The 21923-nt window shown below is 48.2% G+C and overlaps 1 protein-coding gene across 1 annotated transcript in view; it reads left to right on the top strand.

The window, feature by feature from the left end:
* Fhad1 (forkhead associated phosphopeptide binding domain 1) overlaps positions 1 to 20300 on the top strand; it is a 123762-nt gene extending 103462 nt beyond the window's left edge. The window contains exons 27-34 of the mRNA XM_074081288.1: positions 2749 to 2878; positions 3446 to 3570; positions 6239 to 6334; positions 6713 to 6933; positions 7433 to 7598; positions 12494 to 12574; positions 14700 to 14753; positions 19383 to 20300. Of these exons, the coding sequence (XP_073937389.1) occupies positions 2749 to 2878; positions 3446 to 3570; positions 6239 to 6334; positions 6713 to 6933; positions 7433 to 7598; positions 12494 to 12574; positions 14700 to 14753; positions 19383 to 19496 (987 nt within the window). The 3' untranslated portion in view covers positions 19497 to 20300. The remainder of the gene's footprint in view (positions 1 to 2748; positions 2879 to 3445; positions 3571 to 6238; positions 6335 to 6712; positions 6934 to 7432; positions 7599 to 12493; positions 12575 to 14699; positions 14754 to 19382) is intronic.
* Positions 20301 to 21923: the final 1623 nt, after the last annotated feature.

Raw genomic sequence — 21923 nt, 5'->3', positions numbered from 1 at the left:
AAGAAGTTCCCAGACAGGCCGTGAAGAAGGTCACGTGCGCTCAGCCCTGGACTTCCTCTTCAGGCCAAGTAAAGGCCCAGTCTCGCTGCTGTGCCTCCCTCAGGCCAAGTAAAGGCCCAGTCTCGCTGCTGTGCTTTCCCCTTGGCCTCCCTCCACATGCAGCCTCTCCTGCCCTCTTCATTCAGAGAGAGACCATTCCAGGTGGCTTCTCCCAAGGCGAACAGAGCCTCTGAGAGACCTGGAAGCCAGTGCAGAGTCATTCCCAGGAAACAGGGCGGCCAGGTTCCCAGGACAAGCAAGGTCCTACCAAGTGCAGTGGCCTGTCTCTCAAATGCTGGGCGCCAGCAGCTGAGGCCACAAGGCTGCTGCTTCTGACCTCCCTTCGCTCAGGCTGTGCATTTGCTGAGCACCAACTGTGCTCAGCACACTGTTTGGCCCTGGGACGACCAACGGAGATGGACTTTGCTCTCACAGAGCCTGGGCACTGGGAGGGGAAGATAGAAACAAACAAGTCCACAATGAGTAAAACGTCCAGTGGAAACAAGTCCCCTGAAGAGCTAGGTAGCAGGATTTTGGGACAGAGAGCATCATGGTGGGGAGAGGGGCTCCTCTTTTGAGATCGGGCAGTCAGGGGGCCTCTGCAGGAGGAGACTTGGAACAGAGACAGAAAGAAAGGAAGGAGAACATGGTAGGGACATTGTGGGGCAAGGGACATTCTCAAGAGGGCCCCTAAGGAGGCCATGGGCCTTGAGCCCGAGGTGGTCAGGGTGACTAGCACAGGGCCTGGGGCCTCTGAGAAGCACTGGGGTCATGGAAGGAAGAAGAACAAATGAGAATGACTGTCTCTGCCTCTCCTCTGCTTGGCTAGCCTAATTCCTCACTCTCTGGAATTGGAGTATTTACAGGATCAGATTGGTCTGTCTGGTCCCCATCACACCTCAGTGCCTGGAATTGTGTTTGCTATGTAGTCAGTGAGCGGGGTAGAAAGAGGGGGAAGGGGGAAGAAGGAGATGGAGGAGAGAGAAGGAGAAAGGAGAGAGAGGAGGAGAGGAAGAAAGAGAAGAGTGAGAGAGAGGAGGATGAGAGTGAGAGAGGAGAGAAGGAGAAAAAGGAGAGTGGAGGGTGAGAGAAAGGAGAGAGAAGAGGGAAAGAGAAGGGTGAGAGAGGAGAGAAGGAAAGGAAGAAAGAGGAGGCTGAGAGAAGAGAGGACAGAGGGAAGAGAGAAGAGAGAAAGGGTGAGAGAGAGAGGAGGGTTAGAGAGAGAAGAAAGAGAGAGGAGAGAAAGAGGCAGATGGTAGATCAGTAGATGTATGCATACATACCTGCATAAAAAACTAGAGATAACCAGATAAAGTTATCGATATAATTTTTAATCATTTTGGTTCACTTTGTGCTATATATGTTATCTTCTATATCTGTATCTATATATAATATAAACTGAACCAAAATTGCTATTATAAAAGTAGTTATTAAAAAAACAGATTGTCAGTTTCTTCTCTTCCTTGGCAGTTTGGCTGAGTCTTCACCTACACTGGAAAACTGTTCCCACGCCCCTCTCCCCAGGTCCCCACTTACTTATCTGCATCACGTCCATCACTGTACACCGTAGGTTTTCCTCTTCTCTCCCTCATGTGTCTTCCCTCAGTGGGCTGCACAGTCCTCATGGCCAGGACGGTGCCCACTTTACCCACTGCTGAGTCCCCAGAGCACAGAACAAGGCACAGCACCCAGAGGTGCTCAGAGAAGGCCATGTGGAATGAATGACTTCATGAACAGATGAATGCATGAAGGAATGAAGAAAGGAACGAAAGAATAAACCGCTTTCTCTACAGAAGTGATGTGTATGGTGTCCATGACTGGGCTTCATGGGGTCCTTGCTCTAGAAATTATGTGCAAACATTGTGGGTCAGGGGGGATTTTTCTAGAGGAAAGAACTCTGCATTCTTGTGACTCATAAAGGGATGCATGACCCTTAAAGGACAGAGATCTTTCTTGTGCTCTGAGTCAACCCCACTCTAGCCCAGAGCTGTCCCACAGGGTCCACATGCGGCCAGCAGCTCCCACAGTGGATGAGGCAGGTATGGAACACTTCCATTATCACAGAAGTTTCTGTAGGACCTGCTGCTCTCGAGGCCCTGAAAGTCTAGGGGAGGGTTTCTACAGAGCAGCCAAGAGCCACTCTGCCAAATTCCCCTAGCAAAAAAGGAGGCAGCCATCCTTATTACCAGTCTTCTCTAAAAATGCCCTTCTGGGGCTGGGATTGTAGCTCAGTGGTAGACTAGGTTCAATGCCAGTGCCACCAAAAAAAATAGGAAAAATTAAGTAAAGATGCCCTTTCAGAAATAAAACATGCGGGCTGAGCACATGGTTCAACTGGTAGAGCACCTGCCTAGTAAGCACAAGACCCTGAGTTCAAATCCCATTTATGGGGGGAGAAAAAAATAGGATTTGCTCTGATTGTTTAGAAATAAGATTAGAATGATAATAAATGGAAACCCGGGCATAGAAGAATATTGGAAATAAGAAGACATACAGGTTTCTCTTATTTATAGTAATCCTAAGTAGGCAGGAGAGCTGGAAAGCTTTGAGACAGATTTAATGCTGGGACTGAAAAATTTAAATCCCTTCTCTGCCGAAGCCCGTATGATATCTTCCAGTACTACACAGCAGGGTCTCTGCTAAGCAGGAATTGTTTATGTTTCCTGAGTATAATGAGGCTGCTCTCTGCCCCACTCCGCCCCCACCCAGGAGCAATCCTTCAGCGACCTGGGGGCCAAGTGCAAAGGGTCCCGACATGAGGAAGTCATCCAGCGGCAGAAGAAGGCCTTGTCAGAACTTCGAGTGCGAATCAAAGAACTGGAGAAGACCAGCTGCTCCAGTAAGTCCCCTCCTCCCTAGTCCCACCATGGGGACTGTCCCCAATTTGCCAGGACTGCCACATTCTGTCCCCATTCTCTCATAATTGGAAGGACGTTATAACACACACAAAGATGGGCTGGCCTCAACCTCAGATTCAAGTGCAGGCCTTGATGATAAATAAATAGGACATCATGAAAAACTCACCATTGTTCTTTTTCTTATTTCGCTGTAGCCTGGTGGAAACTTTGTCATGGTCAAACGCTGCCCAAGGATCAGCATGGGGGAAACTCAGAGTAGCCTGTTGAGAGGGGAAGGTGCTCTCTTGAGAGTGGGGGCTGACTGTCGGGCAGGGCACTGGGTGCCTGGGTTCAAGTCCCCGTGGCTGGAAGACCTTAGGTAAAGTTCACCCTCAAGGTCTCGGCACTGACACCCGTGTGGCCTCAGCTTCACATTAGCTCTGTGGCCTTGGACAAGTCATTTAATCTCTTTAGGATTAAAATAGGCCTGTGGGTAAGTGTCTCATAGTCGAATCTATGCTTACTACATGAGATAACTTCTTCCTGAGTCTAAATCATTTCTTTTATAGATCATAAGGACCACCTGAATGAATTTCTAGAATTAAAGACTCTCAGAATGGAAAAAAACGTCCAGAAAATATTATTGGACGCAAAACCTGATTTGCCAACTCTCTCAAGAATAGAGAACCGAGCGGTAACCAAAGAACATTTGTCTCTGCAGTGACTAGCACATGAAGAGGGCAGGCGTCGGGTGTCTGCACTCACTGATGGGTGACTTGTGGGATGGTTGCACAGAGAGGTGGCCTCCATGTGCACACAGCACAATGTGTCACTGTTTTGACACTGGGCCAGACAGATCGCTGAAGCACGTGTCCTTCTGCAGGAAATGTCCAGCAGGCTGATAGATGGCATTAGGACACGAGTCTGTCAAACTGAAAAACAGGAACACAGAAGAGGTAGTGGGAGGGAGCCAGGAGTGTGAGGACACAAGTTGTAGTTCCAGCCCGAAAACTGTGTGGCCTCAGGCAAGGCTCTTAACATTTCTGGGACTTTCCTGCCTATAAAGTAATGCTGAAAAAAATGGAAGGAGATGATTCTGTAAAGTGCTCAGCCCAGTGTCTGGCTCATACTTAACAATAGATAGCTATTATTATTGCATAAAATATGAATTATATTACTATTATTTAAGGAAACTCCCTTGCTTACCAGGGCAGTTATGTCAGGATTTTCATAAAATTGATTTGATTATAAAATTGAAGGTGCCCTTATAACCTATATGGATGTTGACTAGGTGTCTGATGGACTCATGACAATGGACACCCAGGTTAATGTCAATTACCGAACCCACTGAATGCACGCTTGCTACCCAAGCTGAATGCAAAGCACACACAGGCTTCTAGAAGGAATAATGAGGCCATCCTATCTGGACCAACACTGTCTCCAGTGGCTGTCTGGATATATACTAGAGCCCAGGACAAATATCTTTGGGAATAAGCTGGCTTTCTTGATAAAAGCAAACCCTCATTCTCCAAGGCTGGGTGTGGAAGGACCATCTCTGGGTGGGAGGTCAGCTAGACCTCATAGACTGCTTCCTAGCATGGCATTCACTTGGAGGTGATCCCTGGTCCCACCACTGGCACCACACAGCAAGAAACCTCCCAACCCTCTTTAAAAAAAAAAATAAGAAAAATCCTCTAAGGCTGGCAGTTAACTAATACTAAGAGAAGAGAAGGCGCAGGAGGAAGAACACCTGACATTGACAGAGTGCCCTCTGTGTGCCAGGCATTGAGGTCAGGCCTTTGAGTGCTCTGCCTCACTTCATCCTCACAGCAGCCTGCGCCACAGCCATTGTCACTATGCCCATCTCACAGAGAAGAAAAATTAAGGCTTCAGAAAGTCAAGGTTGCAGTAATAGAGAATGATGGAGCCAGGACTGTGTCCCTGGCAGTCTGCCTCCTGCACCCTGCTAGTCTGCAGAGGAGAAAAGCGGGGTGCCAAAGATTCAGCAGATGGGGAAGAAGGGTGCTGAGGACTCAGCAGAGGAGGAGGAAAGGGGATGCTGAGGACTCAGCAGAGGGGGTCGTGTTTTAGGTTCTTGTGCAGCAGACCTCAATTATTGTCATTTTCTAAAGATCTCTTTTGTTCTCATCTTGATAGACAACTGTGTTTCTCTTGGTAAATACTCTTGCCTATCATGGTCACCTCAGGCATTCTTTTTTTCTTTGCAGTACTGGGGTTTGAACTCAGGGCCTACACCTTGAGCCACTCCATCAGCCCTTTTTTGTGATTTTTTTTTTTTTTCAAGATAGGGTCTCTCGAACTATTTGCCCTGGGCTGGCTTCAAACCGAGATCCTCCTGATCTCTGCCTCCTGAGTAGCTAAGATTACAGGAGTGAGCCACTGGTGTCTGGCCCTTTATATCTTTGTAGTTGGGGTTTCTTGTTGCTGTTAGTCTCAGAAGGTCACAGGGTGCATAGGCTACAATATTCATGATGTTTGTGGAAGGCACTTAAAGACCACTTTGGTTCCAAGGCGGTTTATTATGGTCATTTGGGGTTCTCCAGACCCCTTCATGGCATGTGGCTTTCCCCATGCTTGTGGGTGGGTTTGTGCAACCAGCTGGCTGACAGGGGTCTTAGGAGAGGGACTAAGGTGAGCCTCACCCACCAGCCTCCAGCATCAGGAGAATAGATGACATCTTCCCAAAGCCTCATTTCTGCTGTATGAAAATGAGATTCCTCCAATAAGAGGAGAAGTGTTGTTTTCTATGGAACCTTCATTCATTCATTCAACAAATATGCCCATCCTGTGCTACTCTATGCCAGATGCTGTGCTAGGCACAGGAAGGGGTTAGTGAGCAGACAGCAACATGGTCCCCATCCGTGTGGAGCTTGTCATACAGACCAGGGCTTCTCAACCTCAGCATTATTCATATTTGGTGACAGGTTAGGGAAGGGAACTCTCCTGTGTGTTATGGTGTGTTTAGTGACACCCTTGTCCTCCTTCCACTAGATACCAGTATCACCTTAGATGTGACAACCAGAATACGTGTCCAGACTGCTAAATGTCCCCAGGGATGGGGACAGAATCACCCCCCACTGAGACCCACTATTCTAGAGGGAAGACAGACAGTGGTCAGAGAAGGAGCCAAGCCAGGTTAATTTCACAGTCGTTCTCTGAAGTGTGGACACGAAGTCATAGGGAGCAGATGACAAGGACTCAGACCGGACAGAACCGAAATGAACATCTCAGGTTCTCCCTCCATGATCACACAGCACTAATGTGTGACCTAAGCTAAGGCTCTGGTCACAGGAATTCACGCTGGAATGCAAGAGAGTGTTTTGATTTCTTTCTCATTTCAGTCTCACAGTGGCTTTTCCAACTCAGTTTCCAACCTTGCCATCGAGAAGTCAGGGAAAACGGACGTGGCCGAGGCCTTAGATCTCAGTGAAAAGCTGGTGTGTACACGCGCCATCAGTCCCCTCCCACCCCACGCCGGGTCCCCTGCAGTCTCTGTTAACTGTAGGATCATCTAGTAAGTGTCAGCCTCACGTGCTTGGGCAGTGAGGCTGGGCCCTGCCAGGCCCAGCACGGGTCACATGGCACAGCCGAATTCCTTGGGAAGCCAGTAGTTAGAATGAGCATTTATACCTGTTTTTCTGTCCCCTGGTTCTGACAAAGGCCCAGTGTACGTGGAGGTGGGGGGAATAAAAGGCCCAATGGCACTCATGCCCAATGCCTTTCCCTGCTCTCTGCAACAGCAGAAAATGAACGAAACTGAGTAAGACGCTGGCCTCCTCCCAGCGGCCCCTCACCCGCCGTTGCTTTCCTTGCAGTACATGGACATGAGCAGAACACTCGGAAGCCTGATGAACATCAAAGACATGTCAGGCCACGTGTCCATGAAACACCTGTCCCCCAAAGAGAGGGAGAAGGTCAACCACCTCCGACAAAGGGACCTGGACCTGGTGTTTGACAAGATCACCCAGCTCAAGACTCGGCTGCAGAGGAAGGAGGAGATCCTTAGAGGGTATGAGCAGGACATCGAGCAGCTCAGGTACAACGCGTGTCCCCACGGGTGGGCCAGGCCCCTGGTCCTGGCTGAGCACAGACAGCAGCAGTTCCTGGGCTGGGACAGGGAGCCTGAGATCTGAGTGTGGACTACAAAATACTGGGGCGGGGCGGGGGGAGGAGACAACAACGAGACCCAGAGGTGTGAGCGTATCCGTGAGCAGCCAGCATTTGGAGCATTGATCCTCCACTCTGCCTGCTCCGACTGTGCCAGCTGCACTTGTTATGAACTTGACCGTGACTCCCCCACTTGTGTGACTTTGAGGGTTCTATCATTTTCCCGAGAGTTTCAGATCCCTGCCAGGGATATGGGGAGGGGCTGGTAGCACATCCTGGACCACCTGATGCTCTGCACGTCCATTTTCATGGTGTAATGAAACCCCCGGTGAGCCCCCTATGGAAGGATTTGGAGAGGCCATGGATGGGCTACTGATGACAAATGGGATGGTGAGATGAAAAGGGACTCTGTCTCTCTGTGCACCCAGGCAGAGCAAAGTGTCCGTTCAGATGTACCAGACACAGGTAGCAAAGCTGGAGGATGACATCTACAAAGAGGCCGAGGAAAAGGCGCTGCTGAAGGAGGCCCTGGAGCGCACGGAGCAGCAGCTGTGTCAGGAGAAGAGGCTCAACAGGACGATGAGACAACAGAAGGTGAGATGCCTCCCCTCAGGGCGGAGCCTTCGAGGCTCCCCTCAGCCCCTTTAGAAAATGCAGAGGGTACCCGGGCGCCAGTGGCTCACACCTGTAATCCTAGTTACTCAAGAGACAGATCAGGAGGGTCATGGTTCGAAGCCAGCCCAAGACAAATAGTTCCAGAGAACCTATCCCAGAAAAATCCATCACAAGGGCTGGTGGAGTGGCTCAAGATGTAGGCCCTGAGTTCCCAGTACCACAAAAAAACAAAAAACAAAAAACAGAGGGGGGTCTGGACAGTGCTGAATGAGGCAGAATATCTTTATCAGCAGACAAATTTAGGTCTAGACCAGAGTTCTGTTATTTACTGTGTGACCTTAGGCAGGTTTCTTAACCTCTCTGAGATTCAGTGCTCATCTGTACTTTTTTTAATGGTGTCAATTATTCATGTTGCTATCATTCTGCTGTACATAGAAGCATAAGCTCTCTGAGAATAGAGATTTGTGTTCACTATTCTGAGTGCCTGGAACATAGGAGGTACCCAATAAATTTTTGGTGACTGAATGGATGGAGACAGATGGACAGTTGATAGATGGAACTGGATCGGTGAATGGACAGGTGGAGGTGTGGATGGGTGTCTTTGAAGAATGCATCTTCTACATCTTCTACTGAGGAAAGGACGGGTAGGGCTAAGTGTGACTGATTGAACAGAGTTAGGGCTGAGTCAGAGGTGCCTGGGCAGTGTGATCGGAGGGCACACTCAGGTCATCACCAAGCAATGACCCCAGTGGAGTCACAAAGGAGAGCTGCAATTTGCCCACCAAGGCCAGAGGAGCCACAGAGGATAGTCCAGAAGCTGGGAGATTTGCTTCCTGGCACAGAGTTGGAGATCACATTGACACGGTATAAAAGTCAGTCAGTCCAGGGGTCAAAGCCCTCACTTGTTAACTGCGTGACTTTGTGCAAGTTTCCCACCACGCCGAGCCTCGCTTCCCCTGCCTATAAATGGGAGCCACCAGCCTCTGCCCCACGTGGCTGTCGTGAGGATGAAATACAACACAGGTGTCCCTCACTAGTCAAGCTCTCATTGTTTGAACTTGGAGCCCAACCATTTCATCTGGTGAGGGCACCTTACTGTCTGTGAAGCACCCAGCCCAGGGCCTGGCACTCAGCAGGCACACGCTGCCTGTGCCTGTGTTCTCTCGGGTAAGTCCCCACAAGGTGTGACCAGTACCCAGCCAGCTTCAGAAGCCCTCCAACAGCCCTATGTCTGCAGCCTGGTCAGCGGAGGGGGTCCCTTCTCTTCTTTGCAGTTTATACCTGCATCCATCCATTCCAGCACTCCACAAGTATGGCTTTGGGCCTAGATGGTGCAAGAATGATGTCTATAGAGTCAGACACTCCCTTGAGACCGCACGGCTGGTCTCAAGGCTGGTGTCAGCCCAACGACGAAAACGATCCTGGCCACCATCCATCAGCAGGTCAGGTCCAGGGCTCTGGCTGTGCTTTGCAGGTGTGGTCAGGTTACTAATGGTTACAAACTCGGCCAGTAGCCCTGCCTGGTGGACAGATGATTGGTGCCTGTTTCTCAGATGGGGAAACTGAGCCTAAGAGAATCAAGAGAGTAGCCCAGGTTCATGCCACAGCTGGTAAATTAGGCAGGGACCTGACCCCAGATCTCCCCAACCTTGGCTCCTGTACTCCAGGCTGGCCTCCAGGTCCCCCTTGTGACTGTTAGCTTTTCTGACTTAGGAGCTGTGTGTCTGCACATGTTTACATAGACATGCATGAGTGTTTGTGTATGACTGTGTGTTCATGAGTGCTTCTGTGTGTATGTATGTGCACAAGTGTGTGCATATTTATGTGTGTGCGTGGGTATTTGCATGTGTATGTGTGTGTACGAGTGTTTGCATGGGTTTGACTGTGGGTGTGCAGTGTGTGACTGTGTGTGCAAGAGTGTTTGCATGGGTATGACCGTGCATGTGTGTGACTGTGTGTGTGTGGCCTGCCTGAGTTCTAAGGAGATCAGGCCCTCAGAGAAGCCTGTCGCCCCTCCACCCAGGAAGCACTGCTCACTACCTTCCAGACGGTAGACTCCATGGCTTGCAGCCCCACAAATGAAAACAAAGGCTCCTGCTCTGAGGCAGCCCCACATGAGTTGTCTGTGGCATTCACCACTCTGAATTAAACATCACAGGCCTCAGCATGCGTGTGTCACGGGGCTGCCTCAGGAAAGGGACAGTGTCCTTTGCAGGGACCCATGCCAGGGGAGTGCGGGCAGCACTGAGGTCTGACTTGTCATCTGGGGAGGTCATTCCTTCCCAAAATGCTCTCAGGAGTTGGCAGCCCAGGCTCACAAGCAGACACCAAACCACAGAAGAGGTTGGCAAGGCCCCCAACCCCCACCCCCTCCAGCCTATTGTGGTGTGTGGGCTGAAAATGTAGGAAAACCTGAGGATTTGCATAACCTCCATGCATTATTCATGGACTCACAGTCTGCCTCGTTCTACACAACGCTGAGGCCATCCAGACTGTTGGCACCAAACATCCTTCCATTCTGAAAGGTCTTAAGTGGCCCAGCTAAACCGCATCAGGGGTCCCCCAAAGAGCTAGAGCTGGGGACTTGCAAATTTGTGGGCCTCACACTCAGAAAGGAGAAACTGAGTCTGGCAGAGGGGCACAGTGCCTGGCTGGCTAGCAGCAGAAACAGGGTTCCATCCAGACCTCCACCCTTCCAGCAGCCCCTGGGTACCCCCATCCCACACATCACCACCCCCCGCCCACCATTGCTCCCAGGATCTCCATTCCAGAGTTCAGGTTTGCACTTAAGGTCTGTTATTAATATGTTGTCAGAAACTTCTGTTTTTTTGGCATAAAAAAAAGAAATTCTAAAACTTCCTGAATTCTAAAGGGAACCTACATACATCTGTCTTGCCATTAGCAACTTCCTAGGAGTATATTTTTGTGTTTAAAAAAAAATGGAAGTTAGAGGGAAATAGAAGTCTTTAAAGTCTTGCATTTAATATTTTCACAAGGAGCCTCAATTTTTTTTCAAAGCCCACTGTATAAAAATCTCAGCACCTGTTCATGAACTGCTTGAGCCATGGTGTGGGGGTGTTAAAATTACTTACTATAGCCTTAGAACCACCCTCCCCCACAGACACACACACACACACATCAATGTAGTTTTAATGTTTGAACATGTCTTCGCCAAACAGAACTTTCCACAATCAAAAAGTCAAGCTTTCATCCTTATACTACCTCTGGCTGTGCAAATGAGCAGTAATACAAAAGACTCAGGACCAGACAAGCACAATGACCCTCCTGGTCATGGGTCTCCTGACCCTGGGATGCCCTGGAGCTCTCTCCATGGGACAGTATGACAGTAGCAATGGCCCAGGCTGTGCCATCCTAGTCACTAGATAAGGTGGCCATATCTCTCAGAGTTAAGAAGCCAGCTTTGGAGTTGAACAGATAGGGTTCATGCCCACCTCTGCCCCCGAGTGACAAGTAAGTGGCTTTACCTCCATGTCTCAAGTTTCTCAACAACAGTAGTGATGACAACAGGACTTCATGGAACAGTGGGGAGGGTTGAAGTGGCAAAATGCAGGCAGTGCCTGGCACATAGCAAACTCCATTACCCAGTTACTACAGGGAAAGAAAGGCAACTCGTGGATGGGGGAGGGGGATCCCTGTATTTCTGAGAACTACCTGTCAGCTGATGAGCCCAGCAAACCCCAAGACTTTGTCCCTGATCCCCTGAGCTGGCAGCTCCTTTGTAAAGTGCTTTTCTATGCAGTGAATACACTAGGGCTGTGGCCAAGAAACCGCCGATACTTTTTGTGAATGGGCTCAGATGGGAACTTTCAATAAACAGCATTTGAATGCACAGGAACGTCCCTCTGAGACGCATGTAAGCCCTTTCTTGGCTCAGCCCTGGCCCTTCGCTTGGACTCATGGGTGACAACAGAGCGGCTGGAATACACTGGCTGCTCCTGGCTGGGAAAGCAGCTCAGCTCCTTTCTGGGCTTCGTCCAATCAAATTCCAGCCACAGCCTTGCCAGGGGGTCCCAGCCAGGCTGGAGCTCCTGACCTTCCCACTACTTAATTAGCTTAGGTCTCTTGTCTTCAAGAATAAAAATGGTAGGGCCGGCGAAGTGGCTTAAGTGGGAGAGCTCCTGCCTGGCAAGCATGAAGCCCTTAGTTCAAACCTCAGTACCACCAAAAAGCCAACAAAAACAAAACAACAACAACAAAAACACCAAAATCCAGAAAGTTTAGGGCTGGTGGAGTGGCTCACGTGGTACAGCACCTGCCTAGCAAGTGTAAGGCCCTGGGTTCAAACCCCAGTGCCGCCAAAAAGAAAAAACAAATTAGTCCAGGCACCGATGACTCATGCCTATAAGCCTAGCTACTCAGGAGGCAGAGATCAGAAGGTTCATAGTTTGAAGCCATCCCCAGGCAAATAGTTCTCAAGACTGTATCTTGAAAAAACTCATTGTGAAAAAAAGGGCTGACGGATAGGGTTCAATTCAATGAGAGTATGGATAGAAAGTCATAAGCAAACCGGACACTCAGTGTCTGCTCTTCCACCATCACCACCGCCGTCATCACCAGTGTCAATAAGACTTTCTTGGGCCCAGGGAATTCTCTAGAGATCCTGTCTAGCTCATGCCACTGTGTTTTTGACCAGTTTAAATCACTAGGATGGGAATGAAATGGGGGTCTCGGGAATGCTACCCTCCAGCCCCCACAGGATGGAAAAGTCACATGTGGGGGAGGGGTAGTATATATGATAGGAGGTGGTGGGCAGTGAATCCCAGCGTCTCCCAGAAGCCCCAGTGCCTCGGCCCAGATTGGAAGAGGCAAGGACACACTAAGTACTCTCTTGCTCACCTGGTATTTTCACTCAGGAGCGTTTAGAGGATCATGAACAGAGAAGAGCCAAAGAGTCAGCACCTTGCAACTGTTCCTTCAAAGAGAACGAAAGGCAGGTATGGAGAGCCGTTCTGATCAGGCAGCCAGACAAAGTAGAGATGATCTTTGTGAAGGGTAAGACCCCCTCGAGCATGAGTGCCAGCATGCACTGCTGAGGGACACCACACCCCCACTGCCCAGCCCCTGTCCCCACCTGCCTGCAATTTTGATCTAAGAGACAGGTCAGTGTCTAACCCTGTGTCTTGAGGAGTGAGAAGGCAGAGGGAAATCTGACTGTACTTTTGGCTGATGGGACAACTATCCTGGGAACTAAATGATTTGGGGACTTAGAGATTAAGTCAACAGAAAAGAAGGAAAAGGGAAGAGGGGTGAACCCCAGGAATCCCACCCTAAGGATGGGTACAAGATGGACCCCAAAATAGGGGTGAAAACTCCAATTGTAATGACTTCTGTACCTACCAAGGGGAGCCCCTCATTTGATTCCAAGTTTCCTGGCAGCCAATGGAAAAATAGAGAACTACCTTGGTCCCCAAGTTCACAGTGTCCATGAGATGCAATGTATGGGATGCTCACGGTGATCTTAAGCAAAGACCATCCCTTTAGGGACACCATGTAATAAAACATTTGCTAGCATGCACAGAGCCTTGGGATCCATCCCAGCACAGAAGGAAAGATTTCAAACCACTGCTTTACTATATCTGGGGCTTTGATGGTGACTGAGCCTGGTCCTCTCCACTAGGTTTGTGATAAATATTGAATAGCATGGGCTCAGGGCCTTCTAAGTCAAAAATGCTTTGAGGGCAACTGTCAGTTAAATCCCGGCTGAAGCCCTCACTGACACCTAATTTGGGGGAACCAGTGAGGCTGACAAGCACTTGCTCTCTGCCCCAAAAGACAGCCCAAGTTTTTTGAAAACAAGTTTTGGAAAAGCACATAGGGTTGCCAGGTTGGGGGATGGAAAAATAAAATGGAACACCCAGTTGCATTTGAGTTTCGCAGGGGTTTTTATGTTGTTTTTTGCAGTGCCAGGGATGGAACCCAGGGCCTTGTGCGTTCTCTGCAGATGCCACACCAGTGAGCCACACCCCAGCCCTTGAAGTCCAGATAAACAACAAATAATTATTTTGTTTAAGTATGCCCCAAATATTGTTTGGAACATACTTATACTAAATGTACACATATACCTTTTTATTCTGAAGTTTGAACTGGACAGCCTGGGTTTTCTCTGGCAACCCACAGAGTTTTTACTGAGTACCAACTTTGTGCCAAGGTAGGAAGCGCTGAAGCAGCTGCCACCAAACAGCAGCCTACAGGTGTGCGTCTTTTGGCTCGTGGGATGCTTTTAGGTTTGGGTTTTGTTTTATCTTGTTTTTTTTTAAGTAACATCTCAAAATAGGGCACTTCCACAGAATACCCTGGATGTCTGACTTCTCTGAGAATGTTGGAAGATGGGAATGTTAAGTTCACAATCCCATTAGAAAGGACACAGGCTCCTGCGTTTTCTGCTTTCCCCATTTTGCCTCCTTCTCTTACCTCCCTGGCCCCTGGAGCATCAGATGGGTGGCCCCGGGAGGAGCTCAGGGCTCACTGAGAATTTCCTTCTCTGAAGGCTGTAAGCCACAGTGTGAGGGAGGCCCGGCTTGCTCCTGCACAGAGGTATCCCCAGAAATTCTGGAGTCTCTTCAGGTGACACAGGGTCTTAAGGACCCCAAGACCAATCAAACCACAGGGAAACAGCAGGCTCCACACTGGAGGGTGACAGAGGCATCCCTGACAGTTAGGTTAGTTGCTGCGGGTTTCCTCATACCTGCACCAAGGAACACTTAAGTGGGGCCCCAGGACACTTGCAGCCTCCCGACCCTACCCTGGGAGGCTCTGTGGTCAGTGGAAGCAGATTTGTCCCCCTAAAAAATACTGCATTATTCAGGGACCCCCTCAGCTAACCAGCCTCTTCCTAGTTGGAATCTGAACAGAAATCCCAAAAGACTTGGCAGGATGGTGGGCCAGTGCCCCCAAATGCTACCTTCCGCAGGCTCACATTGTCACTCCCCACCCCTGGGAAGGCCCACCATTCCAAATAGGCAACATCTGAACGTTGAAAAGAATCCACTTTTCTTTGCTGCAAAAGACAGAGAAAAGGAATAGAAGCTAAAAGTTGTCAATGTTCTTTCTGTATTAAAGAGACGCATGTTTGTAGAGATGGTGAAGAAAAAGATGCAGAACTCAAATTTCCAGGTGAGCCAGAAAGAGAAGAAAGAAAACAGTAGACTGTCAGCAGGAAATCAGTGACCATGCATCCCCTAAGAGCTGAGCGCTTAGGATGTGCTGGGCTCAGAGCTAAACCTCTCTTGTCTCATTTAACCTTCACGGCACGCTCTGGGGTGGGTAATTATTATCAACCCAACTTACAGATGAAGGATCTGAGGCTCAGAGACTAATTTGTCCCAGGTCACATAGCTAAGTAGAAGAAGTCAGTGTGACCCCGTGCAGATCTGATACTGGGTGAGTGTCCTCTGGCCTCTTTCAGGTAATGAATGTCTAGGTCGTAAGCCTGCTACAGTGCTCTTGGCTAGCAACTGCCCAGCAAGAGCAAAACCCTGAGTTCAAACCCTAGTACTGCCAAAAAAAAAAAAAAAAAAGTCAGGAGATGGGAGGGAGGAGGCATTTCTCTTGAATTTGAAGGGAACATCCTCTAGAATATTCCTTTGGTAGAGCTGAGAATGATGACTGTGAAATTTGAAATAGGCTCAACCATTGACATTCATAATCCAGCCTTGAAACTGGAACTGTCCCAATCCACACACCCACCTTGCAGAATTCCAGCAGAGGTGAGTCTGCCAAAACTCCAGAGCTAAACACATTTCCTTTGCCTGTGAGAGGGGAGATACAGTCCAGCTGATAACAGCTACGATTCTAAGACAACAAAATCATCTTTGAAGAAAACAGATGAAGGGACATTTTTGGAAAGCAGAAGCCCCTTCTCAACTGACATCCTTATCCTAAGATAAATGGTGGTCACTGCTCAGAGCAGTATGTCAGGGGACAGAGAACATCGTGAGGGTCCCCCTGCATCCTGAGACCTTGGCCACCCTGCAAATAGGACTGGGGAGGCTGTCACCCATGCGTCCATACACATGGGAGAGACAGGAGCAGGTGGAATCAGCCTTGCAGCTAGGTTTTGCCTAAGAACTACCTACAGATGTAAGATGACAGAGGAGCCAGGTGCTGGTGGTTCACACCTGCAATCCTACATACTTGGGATACTTGAGAATTGCGGTTCGAGGTCAACCCAGATAAAAAGTTAGCCAGACCCTACCTCAATAGAAAAAAGCTGGGTATGGTGGCATGCACCTGTCATCCCAGCTATGGCAGGAAACTTAAAATAGGAGGATCAAGGTCCAGGCTGGCCGGGGCAAAAGTGAGACCCCCATCTCAAAATAAGCAGAATAAAAAGGGCTGGAGCATGGCTCAAGCGGTAGAGCACCTCCCTAGCGAGATCAAAGCCCTGAGTTCAAATCCCAATACTGCAAAAAAAAAAAAAATGACAGAGGAAATATGGGGAAGGGCCCCCCAGACATCATAGGAACATCATGTTTCTGAGATACGAAGGCCCTGAAATGTCAGGCCCCTCAGGGCTGAAAAGAACGGGACAGATCCTGCCTCCACCAGGAGCCAGTGAACTTCCTGTTTCTCCAGCCCCCCAGCCACAGCTTCAAGGTATATGGCCCAGGGTCTCCGTGATGTAGAAAGGTTGGCTCCAGGTGCCTTGCAAAGTGCATCTCCCTAGGGCAACTGAGCCATCGTGACAGCCTGCACCTCCAGTTGCTTCAAAAGCCATTTGTTTTGTTTTTTTTTTAAGGTCATAGGCTTTTTTTTTCCCCTCCTTCCACAGTGCTGTTGGTTGATTTTTTTTTTCATTGCAGCGAACTGTCTTTTATAATTGCTGTGGGTTATATGCTAAAGAGAAAGTCTTCTAGTTTCTAGTGTTTTAGAAAAATCTCCCAAGATCTATTGTGCTGGACACTGGGAAGGGAAGAGTGAAGAAAAAGATCCCACCCCAGCACTCATTCCTTCACAGATGTGCTGAGAGCTTGTGGTGTGGCAGGTGGGTGGCCTGGAGTAGAGGTCAACCATGCATTCTCAGTGGGGCAGTGCCACCCCTAAGGGGCCAGCACTGATTCTTTATGTATAAAGCGCACACACACACATCCCTGATCTGAAAATGCAAAATTCAAAATGCTCCAAAGCCCAAAGCACTTTGTTGCTGTCATGATGCCATGAGTGGAACATTCCACACTGTGAAACCTTGTTCATGAGCAAAATTAGTAAAAATATTGTGCAAAGTTACCTTTGGGCTGTGCACATAGGTGTCTGTGAAACACAAATGAATTTTGTATTCAGACTTGGGTCCCATCCCCCAAGATATCCCATGATGGATATGCAAATGTTCCAAAACTGGGCAAAATCCAAAATCTGAAACACTTATGGTTCCAAACATTTTGGGTAAGGGACACTCAATTTGAATATGTGTGTACACACACACACACATGCATACATTCTTACACACACACACATACATGCATGCATGCGTACACACATAGTTACGTGCATGCGTGCACACTCACATGAACACATATACACGTACATACATAAAATCATACATGCATATAGGGTTATCTGTAATATTAAATTTTCAGAGGAGTGGGATGGGTTCAGAAAAACATCTGGAGGCAATGGTGATAAAAGAGTTGAGAAACACAGAGCTAGGGCAAGACACAGAAAACCCCTGCCTTCCTGGTTTACAGTCTTGGGCCTACTGTTTAAAAGTAAATTCAAGGACTAATTAAATAACTACTTAGGGCAAGAGTTTTGAGGGTAAAGTCTAGTGGGCAGAGCTCAGGAGCCTATTTCACTGGAACCCACCCAGTCCAAGCCTCAGAGGCCTCTGGGAGGAGAGGAAAGGGTATTTACACTTAGGAGTGGGCTGTGGCTTGGGTTACCTGAATCAGCCAGCCCAGTGTGACCTGAATCAGTTTCCACCTACCTGGGTGTCACTGTTGAAGTGTCTGAGCTCTGTCCCTCAGCATGTGACATGTGAATTCAAAGACCTCAAGCTAAATGCAGGGTGTGTTCTCAGGCTCCTCAGCCCTTCCTGCCCATCTTTGTGGGTTCACACCCCTCAGCCACCTCTTCTTCCTGGGTCAGTTGCCCATCTGCCCCTGCTGCCCCTCCCTTGTCACACTGCAGAAACGATCCAAAAGCTCTTTTTGCCCTGAGCCCCTGGTGGTCCTAGGGTGATGGCTACTGGGACCTAGGACACTATTTTTATCCAGCTTTCTGACTTAACTCCAGCAGCCAGCCCCACACCAGATCAGGGCAGTGGCATTAGGGGACCATTCACAGGCAGCAGTTTCATTAAAAATCAGATAAAATGGAGTATGAAGGAAAGGCTCACAGAGGGGAGTGGTTTTGGACATGGCCACCTGTTTCCTTTCTCCCTGGGCAGTTAGACCAATATTTACTTGGGGTAACTTCTGTAGCAATCTTAGCCTCTATCACCCTGAAATGATGTTCAATGCAGGGTCTCAAAATACATTCAAGGTTCCCCTCGGCCATTGGCTTGGCCTCAGAAGGGGACTTTCAAACCTGTCCCAAAGTGAAAAGTGCTTACAAGATGTGTCTCCCGTTGACACTCCCCCAGGACTTCCTCACAGCTCTCCAGGGAAGACGGGACCCATATCCTGATCCCCATTTCACGGACAAGGAACCCGATGGTTACATAGTCAGCAACAGAACTGAATTTGACTCAGCCCTTTCTCCTCAAGTGGATGTGTGAACTGAAGGTTGGAGTCAAAATTGTACACAGGAGCTGGGTGTTGTGGTACACATTATAATCCCAGCTACTCAGAGGTATAGATAGAACTGCAATGGCCAGCCTGGGCAAAGCATGAGAAACACAAACTAAAACCAAAAGGACTAGGGTGTGGCACAATAGGTAGAGTGCTTGCCCAGCAGGTGCAAAGCCCTGAGTTCAGTGTCCCAGCACCACAAAAAATAAATAAATAAAATACAGGAGATAGAGTTGGCGATGTATATACAACCTGGTGGACAGAATCTGGGGAGTCACATTGCTGCCTACAGTATGGACAGAATTGTGTATGACAGAGACTCCGGGGCTGCAATTGCCAGAAACCTACTCAGAAAGGGAGTATGCCTATGAGGGCACAGAAATGAGTGTCCCGTAAAAGCCAAGGGAGCAAACTGGTAAGTCTCAGATCGTACCCACCATCTGATTCATGCATGCACACACACTATTTGTCCTCTCTGCACCTCTCCACACCTCTGCTGACCTATCCAGTCATGTGACAGGAAGGGAGTGAATAACATCCCAAATCCCATAACCCCAAATCCTGGGAGGCAGCATCTGAAAAGCCCAGCTCAAACCAAATGGCCAAGCAACTCTTGACGGACCAGCAGCATTAGACCTATGGCTGCCACAGCAACCCCTCTGGGGAGGGGAGGAAGTGCTCAGAAGAGTCTGCCATTTTCTCCGTTCAGAGACAACTTATCCAAAGAAACTCCACCAAATGAACGTGCTCCTTGTGCAAAGTTCCTGGCTTCAAAACCATGTAACATGAAGGTGGAGGAAGGCAAACTAACATCCATCTACCTGGAAGGATCCATCCCAAACATTAATGAGGCTCACCCTTGATAATGCTGTATCATTTTATCTCCCTCTTGCTCATACCTGTGTGTATTACATTTGATTTTGTATACAAAAACTAAACAAAACCATTTGCACAGAACATCTAGGGATCTCACTGCAATTATAGTCTGTGTGTTTGTTCTTCTTCTTTGTTGAAGGTTGGAGTCAAAAAAGCCATGCTAAAGATGGACCAAGAAAGGGCATCCAAGAAAGAGACATCCAGCCAATCCAGCCAGAGCCTTTTGTTTTCTAAGCCTGGTGGAAGGAACTAGAAAACCATCATCTCACCTGGTCTCTCATGATCCTGTGACTCAGTTTGATTCTTCTATGTCAAAAGACAAAGATACTTTCATGGGACTTTCAAGATTGTTACTCTAGCATTTGGCACAGTATGTATTTTGGACTGTGAAGGGAGAGGGTTTGTTTTAATCCCTGTGTATTCATATGCACTCAGGTATATGAAGAAAATGTTTGTAACCAAGACTCGTAGCTACAATTATGTGGGTCTTGTTTGGGTCATGACGTACCCAAACATCACTCTTCCACAGAGCTCTGAGAGACCCACAATTTAAAAACCCAGAACTTGCACTGGAGCCACAGGGCAGAAGGGATCCTCAGGGCTCTCAGGCACAGTATGATGAATTTATATCTGAGTTTATTATAATAAATTTTAAATGCCAGTCATTTCTGCTGCTTCTGCAATCATGACTAACCTGTATATGGTACTCTGCAGTTTTCAAAACACTTCCCATTTAATACTTCCCCAAACCATGGAGGTGAGAATGCTGAACCCAGGGAGGTTACTGGTTTGCCTAAAATCACACAGCCAATCCCAGTTTCTAAATTCTATGTCACAGTGTCCATTCTGTCATACCAAGATGGTCTGTTCGTCCTATTCCCACACTACAAGGACAGACAAGTTCTCAGTCACTAAAGAACACATACACCTTTTCCACAGTATTTTGAGAACCCCTTATTCCCTGCACCCTGCCCTCTATCCATCTACCTGACCTCTCAGTGCCTTTCTTGCATAGCCTGCCACCAAACAATGGGGGAGGAGTCATGAATAAATATGTTTTTTTAATTTAAAAAAGGCCACAATAAATATTTTCATGTCTTAAAACCAAATGCATTATTTCTATTGATCAAAGCTCAGAGAAGCTCTTCTGTGATACCCCACAGAGTCAGGATCTAAAGTCAGCAAGAAAGGTGAGTTTGCACCTTATGCCTGTAATCCTAGTTATTTGGGAGGCTGAGAACAGGAGGATTGCGATTTGAGGTCAGCCCAGGCAAATAGTTCACAAGACCCCATCTCAAAAATAACCAGGGCAAAATGAATTGGAGGTGTGATTCAAGCGGTAGAGCACCTGCTTTGTAATTGTGAAGCCCTGAGTTCAAACCCCAGTCACACTAGGAAAGAAGGGAGGGAGGGAGGAAGGAAGGAAGGAAGGAAGGAAGGAAAGTGAGCTTTACTCAACCTAAAAAAGACTTGAAAATCCCAGAAATTTTCCATAAAGAACCTAGTGGTGTTTAGACTACCCCTGATCCCTAAAGTCAAAAACTGCAAGCTTTTCTCCACCACCAGATCAGATCAGCTGGGTACGCAGGAGTTCAAGCAGCTGGCCCATGTATGGGAGCCAAAGTGTGTGAAAAGTACATTGTTGTATGTGTGCATTTGCGTATGTTAGCACAATCCCTATATGACGCCGATGGATTTTGTTATTCAAGCACACATTAGCTGAGATGGCAGTGCCTGTCTGTAATCCCAGTGCTTAGAAACCAAAGGCAGCAGGATCTTGAGTTCAAGGCCAGCCTGGGCTACATAGTGAGACTGTTTCAAAAATCCAGGGCAGGGGATGTAGCTCAATGGAGGAGCACTTGCCTAGTATGCTCAAGACCCCGGGTTTGATCCCCAGGTTACTGTTTATTGAGTCAACACTACAAACAATGGTGGTAATTTTTCTCCTCACTTCTCAGAAAGATAAGGCTGGAAAGGATAAGCAACCACGGAGCCCCATGAGGCCACAGTGAGTGACCAAACACTGAGGAACAGACATCAAGTCTGCTTAGTGTCACTTGGTCACATCTTCCTCTGCCATGTAGACTGGAAGCTGCAGGTCCTGATTTTACCACCTCCCTTGCAGCTAGGAGCAGAAATGTTGTTCAGGTCTGACCAATGACACAGAAGTGAAAGCCCTGGAAGGGTTTCCCTTCTAGAATAAAAGGCAAGCTTTGCTAGGGGAAAACTTTTGTCTTTTGTCCTTTTTCCCTTTGCTTTGTCTCTTTCACGCTAGAGTTTAGCATCTTGGGGATCATCAGATAACAAGGAAAAGGCCAAAGGCCACTTGCCAAGGACAATGGAACAGAAAGACAAGAGGGTGGGGCTTAATGGCATTAGTGACCTCTGAGCCATGACTGAAGTGCCTGTGTCTGCTCTCCTTGTGTAAGACAACTCAGTCTCTACCAGTTTAAGCCACTGTCATCAAGTGTATGTCTGTCCCGTGAAATAAACTACCCACAACTTAGTGACTTAAAATGACAACTATTTATTATTTCTCGTGATTCCATTGATTGAGCTGGGTACTGGCTTGACCAGGGCTGAACAGCTTAGCTTAGTTATCATGTGCTCATCACCTTCCTCTGCCATACAGGCTGGAAGCTAAATGCCTTGATTTTTCTGCCTCCCTTGCAGCTAGGAT

Source organism: Castor canadensis, chromosome 7 (genome assembly GCF_047511655.1).
Source record: "Castor canadensis chromosome 7, mCasCan1.hap1v2, whole genome shotgun sequence".
NCBI classification, from domain to species: domain Eukaryota; kingdom Metazoa; phylum Chordata; class Mammalia; order Rodentia; family Castoridae; genus Castor; species Castor canadensis.
Note: the sequence above shows the minus strand (reverse complement) of the source record. Positions and strands in the feature narration are given on the sequence as shown.